Genomic DNA, 16,539 nt, shown 5'->3' with positions numbered 1-16,539 from the left:
ACATGGCAAATTTCAAATTTGTAGGCTTTACGGTTCTGGAGATTTTGTGATGATGCGTGAGTGGCATTTCACTTTTATATACATATAGATAGATTCCTGATTGTTTTTCATTATATTGTTTCAAATATTCCAAAATAACAAACACAATTAATCATGTTCTTCTTCAACAAATCTTTTAGGTAAAAGAAAGAAAACCACAATTTTATTAGAGATTATCTGATACCTCTTCCTGTTGTCTCAATATTTCTGTTCTGGTATTGAGCCAAATATCTGGACTTAGCTCTTTTTCTGACTGTTCTATCTTTCCATCCCTGCCTGTCTTTTGAAGGCTAGAATGAGAAGTCTGATTTCTGCATCAAGAATGTTGGCTGCTGCTTGCAAAGTCTTGCAGTTTGTGAGTGCCAAATCCCTTCCTTTTAGCAGCTATTTGTTTTCATACACAATATTTAATGAGTCCCAGGAATCAGAATCGATTCCACCACTGTCACCAATTTATCCTGGGTTCTTTTTAAACCATGCCTAATTTGATTGATGTGAATTCAAACGATCCATCAAAAATATGAATTATAGACAATTTGCATTTTCTGTCTCCTTTAAGAGTTGTGGAGATGTTTTATTTTGAAAAAAACATCCAAGATACAAAAGTGAAATGTACAAACCACATGTAAGTCCTTCCTATATTTCTTCTCTTCTACTAGATGTTTAGTATATTGATACTATACAATGTTACCTATAATATTTTACATTACACACTAGTATATACACCTATGCTATATTAATATTATTTCTACTGCAAGCATATGGTTAACTTGCTACTATACTTGTGGTATAAGTAGAGAATGTAATTCTTTATTACCAAGTGTGATTGGACGCACAAGGAATTTGTCTCCAGTGGAAAAGCTTTCAGTGTACATACAATATTGTATACTGTAGCAGTATACAACAATATTTTTACTCTTACAAATCTGGTCTGTCTTTAAATCCTCTCTGGAGTTTCCTCTGTTATTTTTCTTTATTAATAGACAGCAGGTAAAGGGCTGACACCTAACCAGCATTGGGCTTGGCTTATGTGATACCACATATCACTTAGCGATGAAAGTTCTGATCCCAATTCCATTCCTTAACCAAGAACTACATGGTCAGATGGTCCACAACATACAATCGAAATTGAGCCAAGAATTTATGTTGCCAAGTCAGAAATTTGTTAAGTGAGATTGGCCCCATTTTACAACTCTTCTTGCCACATTTGTTAAGTAAATCACTGGCATTATTAAAGTAGTAACATGGTTGTTAAAGTGAATCTGGCTTCCTTATTGACTTTGCTTGTCAGAAGATCGCAAAAGGTGATCAGGTGACCCCAAACACTGCAACTCTCATAAATGTGAGTGACTTGTCAAACATCTGAATATAAATCATGTGACCATGTTTCAACAGTCCTAAGTGTGAAAAATGATCGTAAGACACTTTTTTCAGTACCATTGTAACTTTGAACGGTCAGTAGATGAATTGTTCTAAGTTCAAGACTATCTGGGAATTCAAAATAATTCAACCAAAAGCAATAGAATAAGATCATGTATATATCAACGTATCATGTGAAAAGAATTCCAGAATGATGAATTTCTCTCACAAATGAAACCAGAATGAAAACTGAAATCCATGTTCAAAGACAGTTTTTGAAGCAATAGAGCCAAGGTAGTAATAATAATAATAATATAATAATAATAATAATAATATCAGAGTTGGAAGGGACCTTGGAGGTCTTCTAGTCCAACCCCCTGCCCAGGCAGGAAACCCTACACCATTACAGTGGTTAGAATGCAATATGAATCTTCCATTCTTCTGAGAACTGTAAAATGAGGACCCAGATTGTTGGGGGCAATATGCCAATTCTGTAAACCGTTTATGGAGTGTTATAAAGCACTATGAAGCGGTGTATATAAGTTTAAGTGCTATAGCTATAGCTATTGCTCTTTTGCCTTTGTATGACATAATAAGGAAATCTCTAAATTCAATTTAAATAAATTGGATTGAATAGAATAGAATAGAATAGAATAGAATAGAATAGAATAGAATAGAATAGAATTTTATTGGCCAAGTGTGATTGGACACACAAGGAATTTGTCTTGGTGCATATGCTCTCAGTGTACATAAAAGAAAAGATACGTTCATCAAGGTACAACATTTACAACACAATTGATGGTCAATATATCAATATAAATCATAAGGATTGCCAGCAACAAGTTATAGTCATACAGTCATAAGTGGAAAGAGATTGGTGATGGGAACTATGAAACGATTAATAGTAGTGCAGATTCAGTAAATAGTCTGACAGTGTTGAGGGAATTATTTGTTTAGCAGAGTGATGGCCTTCGGGAAAAAACTGTTCTTGTGACTAGTTGTTCTGGTGTGCAGTGCTCTATAGCGTCGTTTTGAGGGTAGGAGTTGAAACAGTTTATGTCCAGGATGCGAGGGATCTGCAAATATTTTCACGGCCCTCTTCTTGATTCGTGCAGTATACAGGTCCTCAATGGAAGGCAGGTTGGTAGCAATTATTTTTTCTGCAGTTCTAATTATCCTCTGAAGTCTGTGTTAATTGGATTTTAATTAGGGTAGAATGGAATAAAATTAATTTTGGATATAAATAAAATTAAATATCACTGATATAGTTGTCCATGAGACATTTTTAAATTCTTTCTAGTGAATTAAACATTAAACACACAGGAAGGGGAGGAATACTTCAGGTTTTCAGTCATTTTCTTTTTTGTCTCATGGAATTTGAAATTTATGTGTACTTCGCAAGATTTCCCTTCCTGCAGTTTGTAATTCTACTTTTCCTCCAGTCACCTATGAGACACCATTTTCCCATTCATCTCTCCATCATGGTGCTTTGTTTTGAGGTACAATTTCTAAAACTTCCATGAGTTTGAGCTTTCTCTCCGTTTTGGAACTTGTTTCCTTTTGATGCCCCTTTTTCAAGCAAGATCGTTTCTTCTGGATTCTTCTCATTTTTGCCGCCATCGCTTGCTCTTTTGAACGGCTGTTAGTTGCTCAGAGGCATGAATTTAAAAAAGCAGCAGAAATAGTGGAAATAAAACACCAATACAAATCTTAATTGTCCTAAGCCAGATGTGTCAAACTTGATTTCATTGAGGGCCAGATCAGCATTGTGGTTGTCCTCCAGAGACGAGGCCGGATCTGACATTGCAGACCGCATCTGGCCTCCAGCCCTTGAGTTCGACACCCCTGTCCTAAGCCTTCACTTCCCATCCTGTGACTCTCAGCCCTCTTATCTTCCCTCACTTCAGGGCTGAGTTTGCCAGCAACCACATGACACAACCTGGGCTTCAAAGAGAGGCTCCTTTTTCCTTTTGAGCCTCCACAGAGATTTTCTCAATATTTACATCACAAATCATTATTAGACATTCAAAAAAAAGGAAAGTCTAGAAATTGCTGCCTGCTGCAGTCAGGCAATGTCAGAAGGAACCTTTCCAATTCCTTCTACTCCAATGCCCATCATCCCAGGCCGGCATCGAACACGACGATCTGTCCTAAGCCCTAGCAGGGTCCGTCTGGTGTTGCATCCAGGATCCACCAGGGGGCTCCCCAGGTAGCCGTTGGAGAGGCAGGGGAGCCCTCACTCGCTTCAGGAGGGGACTGAGCATGCGCTCTTTAACCACTTCTAAGACACTAGCAGGGCATTTTGCGGAGAAGACTAGAAGCGCCTCCGCCCTTCCTATAGTGCCTGATTCTGTGCCCCCCCCCCCGCCCGTCTCTTGCTACGAGCCTTTCCATCAGTCCAAGAGGCTGCATTCAAGTCTTGCAGGGATGGAGATCAAGACCTGACTCCGGAGTTCAATAAGGGTAGGGGGCTTTTTCTTCCACAGGCTGGATCGTGCGTGGAGACACCGCAAAACTTCCATCAAGTTTGGAGTCCTGGAAAGGGGGAGCCCCTTGTCCCATGTTCCCCTGCCGCCCCTGTGCATGCAGGCACCGGCAGGCAGGGAAGAGATCAAAACCTACGGTCCCGCTGCGTTGCCTCCAGGAGGAAAATCGGGACCGTCAGAAAAGTTGGAGCCATTCAGGATTAGGCGAAGAGTGAGAAACCTCTTTCCAGGAGAAGCCTGAATCAAAATGTTAGATCCTCGCTGGTTTATTCATTCGCTTATTATTTGTTTGTTGATTGCAATTTCTTAGCTACCCATAGCGATTTGGGCCTGGAGGTCAATGGGGTTCTGCTATTTAAAGCTGTACTGGAAATTCAAATATTGATTGATTTACCTATTAAATCGATTTTAAGGAACCATCAAAATTATTTGAATAAGTAGGAATTAGAAATCAAAAACATGTTTTAAATTTATGTATCCAGTTTTTCGTTCTTGATAGAAGTTTTATTTATTTTTTATTTTATTTATTTTGTCACAACATCATACAAAAAGATTATATAGTATATAAACATATATATGAGTAAATATTAGGAGGTATAAGCATATATATATATATATAGGAAGAAGAAAAGAAAAACAATAGGACAGGAACGGTAGGCAAGTTTGTGCGCTTATGCACGCCCCTTTTGGTCCTCTTAGGAATGGGGTGAGGTCAATAGTAGAACGTTTTTGGTTCAAGCTTTTAGGATTATGGGAAGAGACCACAGAGTCAGGTAAAGTATTCCAAGCGCTGATAATTCTGTTGCAGAAGTCATATTTTCTGCAATCTAGATTAAAGCGGTTAACATTAAGTTTAAATCTATTGGTTGCTCTTGTATTATTGCAAAGCTGATGTAGTCTTTAACAGGAAGGACATTACAATAGATGATTCTATGAGTTAAACTTAGGTCTTGTCGAAGGCGACGGAGTTCCAAGTTTTCTAAGCCTAGGATTTCAAGTCTGGTGGGATAAGGTATTTTGTTGTTTTCAGAGGAATGGAGAACTCTTCTTGTAAAATATTTCTGGACACGTTCAATTGTATTGATGTCAGAGATGTGGTGAGGGTTCCAAACAGGCGAGTTGTATTCTAGAATTGGTCTAGCAAATGTTTTATATGCTCTGGTTAGTAGTGTAGTGTTTTTGGAAAAGAAGCTATGCAGGATTAGGTTTACAACTCTTAGAGCCTTTTTTGCTATGTAGTTACAGTGGGCTTTGGCACTTAGATCATTTGACATGAAAACTCCAAGGTCTTTAACGGGGTGGGGGTCATCTGTAAGGTAATGTCCATCAAGTATGTACTTAGTGTTTGGGTTCTTTTTTCCAATATGTAAGACTGAGCATTTGCTGGTTGAGATTTGGAGTTGCCAAGTTTTAGACCAAACGGTTAGATGATCAAGGTCTTTTTGAATGATAGATGTATTGTCTGTGGTGTTAAATAGTTTGACATCGTCAGCAAAGAGAACACAATTACTTACGATATGGTCACAAAGATCATTAATGTATAGTATGAAGAGTGTTGGTCCAAGGACGCTGCCTTGAGGAACGCCACTCTTGACAGGAACAGGATTTGATAGAGCATTGCCAATTTTGACCACTTGTTATCTGTTAGACAGAAAAGCAGATATCCATTTGTGAAGGGGTCCTAAAATGCCATAGGATTTTAGTTTTAGGAGAAGTTTATCGTGTACTACTGAGTCAAAAGCTTTGCAGAAGTCTATGTAGATTGCATCTATTGTTTTGCCTTGATCAAGATTTGTAGTCCATATGTTTTTACAGTGGAGAAGTTGTAAGTTGCATGATAATTTTTTCCTGAAACCAAATTGTTTATTGGAGAGTAGGTTGTTAGTTTCTAAGTGTGAGGTAATGGATTGGTTGATGATTGATTTTATGACTTTGCAGGTGACGCAGCACAGAGAGCTCGGTCTGTAATTTTCGACTAAGCTGGGGTCTCCTTTTTTGAAGATAGGGATGACTGTGGCTAGTGACCAAAGTTTGGGAAGGGAACTGGTAGTGAAAGCTTTATCAAAGATTATGCTTAGAGGTTCTGCTATATTAGTGGAAAGTTTTTTTAAGAAGTATGCGCATAGTCCATCAAGTCCAATAGATAGCGATGGTTTCAAGTTATGAAGAGCTTTTTCAACGTTATCTTCTGTGAAATCTATATGAGTTAAGTCATCATATTCATTGCTGGTGCGTTTATGGAATGTTACTTATGTGTTATCGCTGTTAACAAAAACTGAGCCAAAGAAAATGTTGAAGAGGTTTGCTTTGACTGTTTCGTCATTGTATTCTTTGTTGTTAGAATCTTTTAGTGGTGGGATGGATCTTGAGTCTTTAAGTTTATTGTTAACGAAATTATAAAAGGCACGATTGGAATTTGTGCACGATTGGAATTTCTTCTTGCTTGGTGTGGTAATTTGTGCATTCAGTTTTTATTTGGTTGCATATATTTTTGTAGCGGTTTTTGAAATTTGCTAAATAGCCTTTTTTGTTTCTTTTCCAGAGGGATTTCTTTTTTGATTGAAGCTTTTTTATTGATATGGGTAGTTTGCTTTTCGTGATCATGTTGGTCATTTGTGGTACATATAGTTTAATGACTCTATTGATTTCAAGTAGGAAAACTCTATAGTGGTCTTCGGCGGTTATGCAGGTTGCAAACAGATTTTGCCAGTCCAGAAATGAAAGATCATTGTTTATAAGATCGTAGTTGGCTTTTTTGAAGTTGTAGCTGGGAATACTATTATTATTATGATTTAAGTATGGACCTATATTGAGACGAAAATCAATCATGCAGTGGTCACTGTTTGAAAAAGGTTCTTTAATTTGTATTCCGTAAATTGAATTTGAGTTGTTGCAGAAGATGAGATCAAGACAGTTGTTGAGTCTTGTATTGTTAGTTACAAGTTGTTCAAGACCTAGGTTTGTAACAGCGTTGAATAGTGTAGTATGGATTGGATCAGTTGTACATTCATTAGTTATGCAGTTTATGAGAGGTAGATTTAGGTCACCCAGGAAGATGAGAGGATATGGGCAAGAGGTACCCCATGTTAGCAGAGAGGTTAGCATATTTGCATGGGTAATGTCATAGTCAGGGGCTCTGTAGCATAGTAAGAATCAAAGAGTAGTGTTAAGGGATAGGTCGTATACAATAGTTCAGGAAGAGAAAGTTTATGTGCAACTTAGATATTTTTTAGATTCAGTGACTTTTTGTAAAAGATACCAACTTTTTCCATACTCGGATAGTCTATCAACTAGTAAGATTTCCTCCCAGGTATTGTTGGGTTCATAAGAATTTCTTATTTGGGTTTTTGTGGATGCTCAGTTACTAAGTTGGTCAGAAATTTACTGGAAGTTTCTTTTGTTTTCCATTTCAGATATATAAATTGGAAATCTTTCCTGGTTCCCTTGGAGTCCAAAGTATCTTGTGTGGGAAGAGGGCTGAATGGTCTTTAGGAGATTTGGCCAGAGGTCTTCTGATTAGCAAAGCTTGGAAGATCCATCCATCCATTTTGGAGCTGGATTAGAGACCAGAGAGAAGATGGAGGGACAATGCCCAGCAGATGCAGGAGTTGGAAAAGGCCCTCCAGCTACTCGGCCTTGGAGCTGTGGAAAGAATGTGGCAAGTTCTGGGCAGAAGAGCCAAGAAGAGGAAGCCAACAGTTCAAAGGTTCAATGCTCTCACTTCAGAAAAGTCCAGTTCCAGGAGGGGAGGGGTCCCCGAGATGTTTGCACTCAGCTTCACCACCTTTGCTGTCAATGGCTGAAGCCGGAAAGACACACGAAGGCTCAGATGCTGGACCTGGTGCTCCTGGAGCAGTTCCTGGCTGTCCTTCCCCTAGAAATGGAGAAATGGGTGCGGGATTGTGGAGCACAAACCAGTTCCCAGGCAGTGGCCCTGGCTGAAGGCTTCCTCCTGGCCCAGGAGTCGGAAAAGATGCAGGTGTGAGAATATAATCATTTCAGCTCTAAAGAGAATCTCTCTGAATTTGTCAATTCCTTTTTGGTAGTGTTTTCTGGGATTATTAATACCTAAAGCCAGTTGTTCCATTATTCTTCCAGAAAATGTGTTTGGGGCAGTTCTTCCATTCTCTTTCAAGTTTCGGCAATGACACTGGGGTCTGCAAGTTTGAAAGTGCAGTATAATAATTCATTTCTATCTCTGTGCTTTTCCTTTGTTTCCTGTACCCCATCATGTCCAGAAATCCTTGGAAACTTTGATTGAATATCCCAAGGGGAGGAAGTATTCAATCAAATCTTCTCAAGAACTGCTGTTCAGGGAGACCTTATACAAAGATCAAAGTCATGACACCACACCAGGTAAGAAAAGCTCATTCTGTGTGATATGAGATTTCTTTTTATTATTATTTTTTAAATTTGCATTTATATCCCGCCGTTCACTGAAGACTCAGGGCAGCTTACACTATGTCAAGCAATAGTCTTCATCCATTTGTATATTATATACAAAGTCAACTTATTGCCCCCAACAATCTGGGTCCTCATTTTACCTACCTTATAAAGGATGGAAGGCTGAGTCAACTTTGGGCCTGGTGGGGCTTGAACCTGCAGTAATTGCAGGCAGCTGCTGTTAATAACAGACTGTCTTACCAGTCTGAGCCACAGAGGCCCTATTATTATTATTATATTTATAAATTTTTCTTAAAATTACATAAAAGCTCTATATTTACTGGAACAGAGTGTCGATTGGGCACCTTTTAAGAAGTATTAATAATAATGAAAATAATAATCATAACTGTAATTGTATTCACATATTGATAGTTATATTTGCTTCTGCATACTAATAAATTTTCATTATTCAATTAATCATTCTCTTAATCTTTTAGTTTCTAACTTTTGCTTCTATTATCTAACCATTGATAAAAAACATAAGATCATCTTTCAACTTCTATTCTTTACATAATAGTTATGTAATGTTACATAAGAATATACATAGAAATATTTTCCCCGTTTCTAGTTTCTACCTCTATACTAATTCTTAATAAAACAACTCCTGTATTAGGAAATATTCTGCATCTATTCCTCATCTCTTGCTCCTTTTCGTATTTCAACTCTTACTGACTTCTTGGCACATCTCCCATATTCCTCCCTTGGGATCTTGTATATTCTTACATGTTCATGTTTGATCTCAGTATTTCATCTATCCCTTCTTCACTCTGTTGAGCCTTCAATACGCCCTTCAGTGGTTCTTTCCTCACTTCAGGAATGTCTTTCTGTGTATCCTGTTTTATATTTTGATCTCTTAAGGTGTAATTTGCGTTTTCTATTTCATAAGCTTTTACTATTGCTTCCTTTTTATCTTTTTGTATTATTTGTTGCTTTCCCTCCTTTCTGTTTTCTCCTCTATTTCCTGGATTTCTTGTTTATTATTCAGTGTCATTTCGTCTTGGTTTTCTAATCTCACAACTATATCATGTATGAAATTCCTTTTTCTCCCTATGGTTCCTTGTCATTATTGCTTTAGTAATATTTATTTTAGTTAATACACCTATTTTTCCCTGCTGTAACATTTCCCCTTATTTTTATGAATTAAAGCATTACTCAGTTATCTGTCAAGATCCCAATGTCCCAATTATCTGTCACACCAAAAAAGCTAATATTAGAGCAGTTCACAAAATCACTCCATTAAATAGTCCATTAGCAACCTCCACTTAATATCAAAACAAATCCAAACTGTTTCACACTCACACTGTCCAGCATATGTGTAATCCTCAAAGATTCTAAAAGTTGAATGTTTTCACAGTCTGTCTCCAGACACCAAGTATAATCAATTTGCAGGTGTTGTTTAGTGTATTCCAGTTTATCTATTCCAGTAAAAAAAAATTTCAATTCTTCTTGCACGTTTTTCAGCTCTATGGTGACTTCCCTGATCAGTAGGTGTAGCTCTTACTGTTTTTCTTCATTTTTACTGCAAGTAAAATGTCTCCAAAAGTATTTTTAAATAATTTTTCAAAGTCCCTCAAATCAAGGTGACAACAAAAATATAATCCAATATTTTAAAACAATTTAAATTGCTGAAAACTAGCCAATCCAGTCTAGCCTTTATCTTTAAGGTTGCTTCTTTCTACAATTTCTTTTCGGGATCTGACAGTAGCTCCAGGTCTTCCTCGCCGCTATACTTTGGGGTGCAGGGGGGTGTTCCAAAGGGGGTGTTTTTAGCTGATTCTTTGATTGGAACTTCTCTTCTTTATAACAAATCTGCTTCCACCATTTTTCCCTTACAGAGAGTAGAAAGCTGTCCTTGGAAATTTTAGAATCACCTCCTCCTTTTGGTAGGGCTGAAGGATTGGCTGAACCACTACTTCAGGTAAGTGGGAGAAAGATCAGAAAAGGTCCATGTATCTTGGATGGATTTCATTTTGTTCTAGAGTTTATTGTAATAAATTGCTGTTTCTAAGCAATGCGAATCTGATATCCGGTCATTCAAAACCGATATGCAGCCTGGCCTATCTCTCCCTTCTGAGGGGATCCTTTGTGAGACGCTTTGTCTGCCGCTCCTGCTTTGCCATCAGATTTCATTGACCAGACTGTTGTCAGCATTGGGGCTCTTTCTTCTGTCTTTCAGGGTTATTCTCACATACCATTAAAAAAATACTTTTTTTCTTTTTCAAAAGCACATTTGGACAACCATGACCTGGTGATTGAGAATCTCCATAGTGATATACTATTAAAGCTCTTCTAATACCGTCATGAAGGTGTGGAGTTGTTCCCTCAGGGGATAAAGTAAGCCATTGGCAAGAGAAGTCTGGGTTTTGCCCGCGGTTTGCACTGCCCACCCTAGGAAGAATTGAAGCCACTGCTGTTGTATGTTGTATGTTGTTGACCCAGCATGACCCAGCATCCAGTCGACTAGTGGAATTAAGACCCAATTACCAATTTGGCATTTCAACTCTTTGTAACTTAATCAAATGTGCTTCACTTGTGCCATCAGGCAAAACAAAAGCTTCATTCAGAATTCTGCACAAGATGCCCATTTTGTTCACAGGATCTCTTTCTTTGAACTGGTGAAAGAAAACTGTCAAATTATACTTTAGGTTGTCTGTTAAAAGGAAAACTTGTTTCCTTGTTTAGGATGTTCTGTCTTTTGAGGAAGTGGCCGTGTATTTCTCCGAGGAGGAATGGTCTCAACTGGATGCTGATCAAAAAGCGCTCCATGGAGAAGTCATGCTGGAGAATTCCAGGAATCTGGCTTCTCTGGGTAAGAATCCTATCTCTGCTCAGAAACATAGAAAAGTCATGGGGTGAGGGCAGTGGTGAAATGTAAAATTTGTTACTACCAGTTCTGTGGGTGTGGCTTGGGGGGGGGGTGTAATGGCCAACTTTTTTTTTTATTTTTAAAAGTATTTTTTCTACCACCTCTTCGGTCAAAGTGGTTGTAGAAAAAATGCTTTTAAAAGACTCCTCTGATGATCCCAGCTGAGCCATGGGATCATCAGAGGCTTTTTTTTTTTTACTTTTAAAAGCATTTTTTCGGCTGAAGAAAAGATGCTTTTAAAAGTAAAAAACCTCTGATGATCGAGTGGCTCAGCTGGGCATGGGGAGGGGGGCAGGGATTTTTGCTACCAATTTTCTGAACTACCCGCCGCTATTGCTACCGGATCAGGCGATCCAGTCTGAACCGGGAGCTTATCACCCCTGGGTGGGGGGCTTAGATATTATTTCTGATAAATACACTTACTTATTTATATCTAAATAAGCAGACATACCCAACAGGGGTGGGTTCTAAATTTTTTTACTACCTGTTCTGTGGGCGTGGCTTATTTTGTGGGCGTGGCTTGGCAGTGATGTGACACTGGGTGTGATTTGGTGATCATGTGACTGGGTGAGAGTACCTTGGCCATCATGTGACTGGGTGGGCGTGGCCAATAACAATAAATAATAAAAATAATAAACAAAGTATACAAAACAATAAGAGGTACCAAAAACCAAGTTTCACACTTTACACACACACAACACAACACAACACAACACAACTGACTCACACACAATGTAAAAGCAGCTGCACTTCACCCAAAAGGGCCCCTGCAACAAGCAGGAACCTCACGAAGCCACAAAAAGCTCAAAAACCAACTTTCACACTTTACACACACACACAACACAACAGACTCACACACACAAAATGGCACATACAGCTTTGTGAGATTCTGTGTGTTTGTGTAGTCAGAGTGAAACACTACAGAAACACACCAAATCTCAGAAGCTGCACAAATATTCTGTTATTTTATTTAAATTTTTTAGATCGGGGTCTCCAACCTTATAACTTTAAACTTTGTGGACTTCATCTCCCAGAGTTCCTCAGCCAGCAAAGCATTTACTGAGCAATGGATTCCAGGCAGATTTATGGACTTCAACTCCCAGAGTTCCTGGGGAACTCCAATCAATTACATTAGTTGCAATTGATTCTGCCTTCCAGACAATGTAACTGATTGGAGACGCCAAAGGAAAGCGAGCCTGAAAGGAGCTTGCTTAATTAAGAAAGTGAGGAGGGGGGATTGGGTGGCCAGAGAAAAAAAGTTTTTAAAATGCTCCTCTGAGGATCCCTGCTCAGTCACACGATCATCAGAAGGGTTTTTTTCTTCTTTTAAAAGCTCCTTTTTGGCTGAAGAAAAGAGGCTTTTAAAAGTAAAAAAACCCCAAACCTCTGATGATTGGAGAACCGGTTTGGGGGGTGTAGCCAGCCAGCCATTACCACCAGTTCTCCGAACGCCAGCAGAGTTTTACTACCGGCTTTACAGAACCAGAGAGAACCGGGGGCAACCCACCACGGATACCCAATATTCCTTCCTCCTGCTGTTTTCCCTTCAACAACAATCCTGTGACATGGGTTGAGTTGAGAGAGACTGGCCCGAAGTATCCCAGCCAGCATTCATCCCTAAGGCTGAACTATACTCACAATCACTTAGGTTCTAGCATGGTGCCTTAACTGTTTCACCAAACTGAATTTATGGAACAAGGAAATTTATTGAAAAAAACATTGGAAAACTGCAAAACCTCCCTTTTTACATAAAGGAATTGGTTTTTTCTAAATGCTATCTTCTCATAAAATACAAAATATTCATTTCCAGGTGATACAAGATATTAGCGAGAACCTGAGGGACAGACTGCAGATAGGGATGGTGTGTCCGCTCTTGAGCAAGATTCTGCCTACCAGGGTTGGGTATTCACTCCTGAACTGGGTCACTGGCTCCCCATGGGCCTGAGCTGATATAACTATGACTGGATGGGTCCTGAGTGGGATGTTCCCTTCTCTGAGATGTGCCCACTTGTGTACCAAGTTTGTCATCAGCCTAATTGAGGGTGTGGAGCTATTGTCATCCAGAAATTCCCCTTGGGTTTCAAAGATTCTGTTCTGCGGACAAGCAGGGATGAGACTTTCAATGAGGTTCAGGAGCTGGTAGATATGTTGTTGATCCAGCATGACACAGTGTCCAATTGACTTCAAGAATGGGACTATTCCATTGGCACCGTGGAACTGTCCCAGGTCAAGGATTAGATCAGGGTTGTGTCTCAGATTCATTGTGATGTGAGCCAATCCTGTTTATATGAGGATCATGCCGGCCACATGACCACGGAGACATCTTCCGACAGCGCTGGCTCTTCGGCTTTGAAATGGAGATGAGCACCGCCCCCTAGAGTCAGCAACAACTAGCACGTATGTGCGAGGGGAACCTTTACCTTTACCTTAGGGATACATTTGGAAATGGGTTTTTGCTAAAATCGTAGTTTGGAATCTTCATTTGCTAACAAAATGGCCAAAATATATTGATGGTTCGTGGGTGAAATTTCAAAAGAAAGGTTTTGATTGTTTTCCTGTTCTTGCTACAGCTTTCATTTTTCTTTTTCAAGGCTTTAGTGGGCAAGAGGATAAGAATTGCAAACAGGAATGCCAAGCAATCTGTCCGAAAGAGGGAAAAGCGAAGTTTGCAGAACAGATGCCGCCAAAGTGTGATGAAACAAAGCAATTACAAAGTGGAATTAAAAAAGGGTTTCCTCAGGTCATTTGGCTTCCTAACCATACAAACATCAATATGGGAGAAAGCCCATATCAATGCATGGAGTCTGGAAAGAACTTTAATAAATCCGATCATGTCATTTCCCATAAAAAGAAACGTTCAGAAGAGAAGATATATACCTGCAGGGAGTGTGGAAAGACCTTCTGTTATCATTACTCTCTTATAAGACATCAAAGGAATCTCAAAGGAGAAAAACCTTATAAATGTGGGGAGTGTGGAAAGACCTTCTGTAACAATCTTTCTCTTAGAACTCATGAAATGAATCACAAAGGAGGACAATTCTATAAATGCATGGAGTGTGGAAAGACCTTTACTGGAAGGCGTAATCTTAATTCTCACAAGAGGATCCACACAGGGGAGAAGCCTTATCAATGCATGGAGTGTGGAAAGACCTTCTGTTATCATTACACTCTTATAAGACATCAAAGGAATCTCAAAGGAGAAAAACCTTATAAATGTGGGGAGTGTGGAAAGACCTTCTGTAATTATCACTCTCTTAAAACTCATGAAATGAATCACAAAGGACAACAATTCTATAAATGCATGGAGTGTGGAACCAACTTTACTCGTAGGAGTAAGCTTAATTCCCACAAGACGATCCACACAGGAGAGAAACCGTATCAATGCATGGAATGTGGAAAGGGCTTTAGGTTGAATTCTGTTCTTACCATTCATAAAAGGATCCACACAGGGGAGAAACCTCATCAATGCATAGAGTGTGGAAAGCGTTTTAGGAAGAGTAGTGATCTTGCCTCCCATAAGAGGATCCACACAGGAGAGAAACCGTACCAATGCATGGAGTGTGGAAAGACCTTCTGTTTTTCTACATCACTTATAATTCATCAAAGGAATCACAAAGGAGAAAGACCTTATAAATGCATGGAGTGTGGAAAGACCTTTACTTGTACCAGTCATCTTAATGGCCATAAGATAATCCACAGAGAAGAGAAGCCATATCATTGTGTGGAGTGCGGAAAGACCTTCGGTTATAATCGTTCTCTTACAAAACATCAGAGGATTCACAAAGGAGAAAGACCTTAGAAATACATGGAGCGTGGAAAGATCTTTCCTTGCAGCAATAGTCATAACTCTCACAAGACAATCCACACGAGAGAAGCCATATTAATGGATGGAGTGGAGAAAAAGATTTAGCAGGAAAAAATGCCCTGATTCACCATAAAACTATCCATACAGAGGAGAAGCCATATCAATGTATGGTGTGTGGAAAGACCTTCTGTTATTATGACTCTCTTATAAGACATGAAAGGAATCACAAAGGAGAAAGACCTTATAAATGCATAGAGTTGGAAAGACCTTTAGTTGTAGCAGTAATCTTATTTTCCATAAAAGGATCCATGCAGGAGAGGAGCCACGTTTAAGTTTTTCCTATGTTCATTCTCTTATACTAGTTATTTAGTATATATATATATTTTGTTTACATTTATACCCCGCCCTTCTCCGAAGACTCAGGGCGGCTTACAGTGTATAAGGCAATAGTCTCATTCTATTTGTATATTTTTACAAAGTCAACTTATTGCCCCCCCAACAATCTGGGTCCTCATTTTACCTACCTTATAAAGGATGGAAGGCTGAGTCAACCTTGGGCCGGGCTTGAACCTGCAGTAATTGCAGGCTTTGTGTTCTTAATAACAGGTTTTACCAGCCTGCGCTATTCACCGGCCCACTATACAATGTTCTTTTAAATATAGTATTACTATATTATATACAATTGTCCATCATTGCTATATTATACTATTTTTACTGCAACTATATTGTTAACTATTGCTATTATACTTGTGGAATGGAATGGAATGGAATTCTTTATTTGCCAAGTGTGATTAGACACACAAGGAATTTGTCTCTGGTGCCTAAGCTCTCAGTGTACATACAAGCGATGTACTCTAGCAATATACAATAATATTATTACTCTTATAAACCCTGGACTGTCTTCAATTCCTCTCTGGGGTTTCCTGTTGTTTTTCTTCTTTATTAATAGACAGCAGGTAAAGCGCTGACATCTAACCAACATTGCACATGGCTTATTCGATGTCACACTTTATGAGCACATCACTTAGCAATGGACATTCTGATCAAAATTACATTCCTTAAGCAAAGACTGCAGGTGGTCCACAATTTTCAACCACAATTGAGCCCAGAATTTGTTTCTAAGTGAGAAAACTGATAAGTGAGGTTATCCCCATTTTTTGACTCTTATTGCCATTTTTGTTAAGTAAATCACTGGAATTATTAAATTAGTAACATGGTTGTTAACATGAATCTGGGTTCACCATTGATTTTGCTTATCAGAAGGTCACAAAAGCTGGTCATGTGACCCCAGGACACTGCAACTGTCATAAATGTGAATCACTTGCAAACATTCATGTCTTCCCTACTGAAAAACCAAAATGAAGCCATTTTTCTTTTTCACCTCATGAAATTTGAACTTTATATGTATTTCTCAAGATTTGCCTTCCTGCATTTTGTAATTCCACCTTTCCTCCAATCACCTATGAGACACCATTCTCCCATTCATCTCTTCATCAGGGCGCCTTGTGTTGAGGTAAAATTTCTAAAACTTCCATGAGTTT

The 16,539-nt window shown here is 38.9% G+C and overlaps 1 protein-coding gene across 2 annotated transcripts; it reads left to right on the top strand.

Annotated features, from left to right (window-relative positions):
* Positions 1–3,759: 3,759 nt before the first annotated feature.
* LOC131192036 (zinc finger protein 883-like) lies at positions 3,760–16,134 on the top strand. Of its 2 annotated transcripts, none has more exons than XM_058170809.1 (6): positions 3,760–3,861; positions 7,298–7,863; positions 8,123–8,240; positions 10,163–10,245; positions 11,010–11,136; positions 13,785–16,134. In XM_058170809.1, the coding sequence occupies exons 2-6, from the start codon at positions 7,462–7,464 to the stop codon at positions 14,990–14,992; spliced, it is 1,938 nt and encodes a 645-aa protein (XP_058026792.1). In that variant the 5' UTR covers positions 3,760–3,861; positions 7,298–7,461; the 3' UTR covers positions 14,993–16,134. The 2 variants fall into 2 exon arrangements, with proteins under 2 accessions (XP_058026792.1, XP_058026793.1); XM_058170810.1 differs by lacking the exon at positions 3,760–3,861 and adding an exon at positions 3,936–4,133.
* The last annotated feature ends 405 nt before the right edge of the window (positions 16,135–16,539 follow it).

Source organism: Ahaetulla prasina, chromosome 2 (assembly GCF_028640845.1).
Source record: "Ahaetulla prasina isolate Xishuangbanna chromosome 2, ASM2864084v1, whole genome shotgun sequence".
NCBI classification, from domain to species: domain Eukaryota; kingdom Metazoa; phylum Chordata; class Lepidosauria; order Squamata; family Colubridae; genus Ahaetulla; species Ahaetulla prasina.
This window is presented reverse-complemented; position numbering and strand designations above follow the sequence as displayed.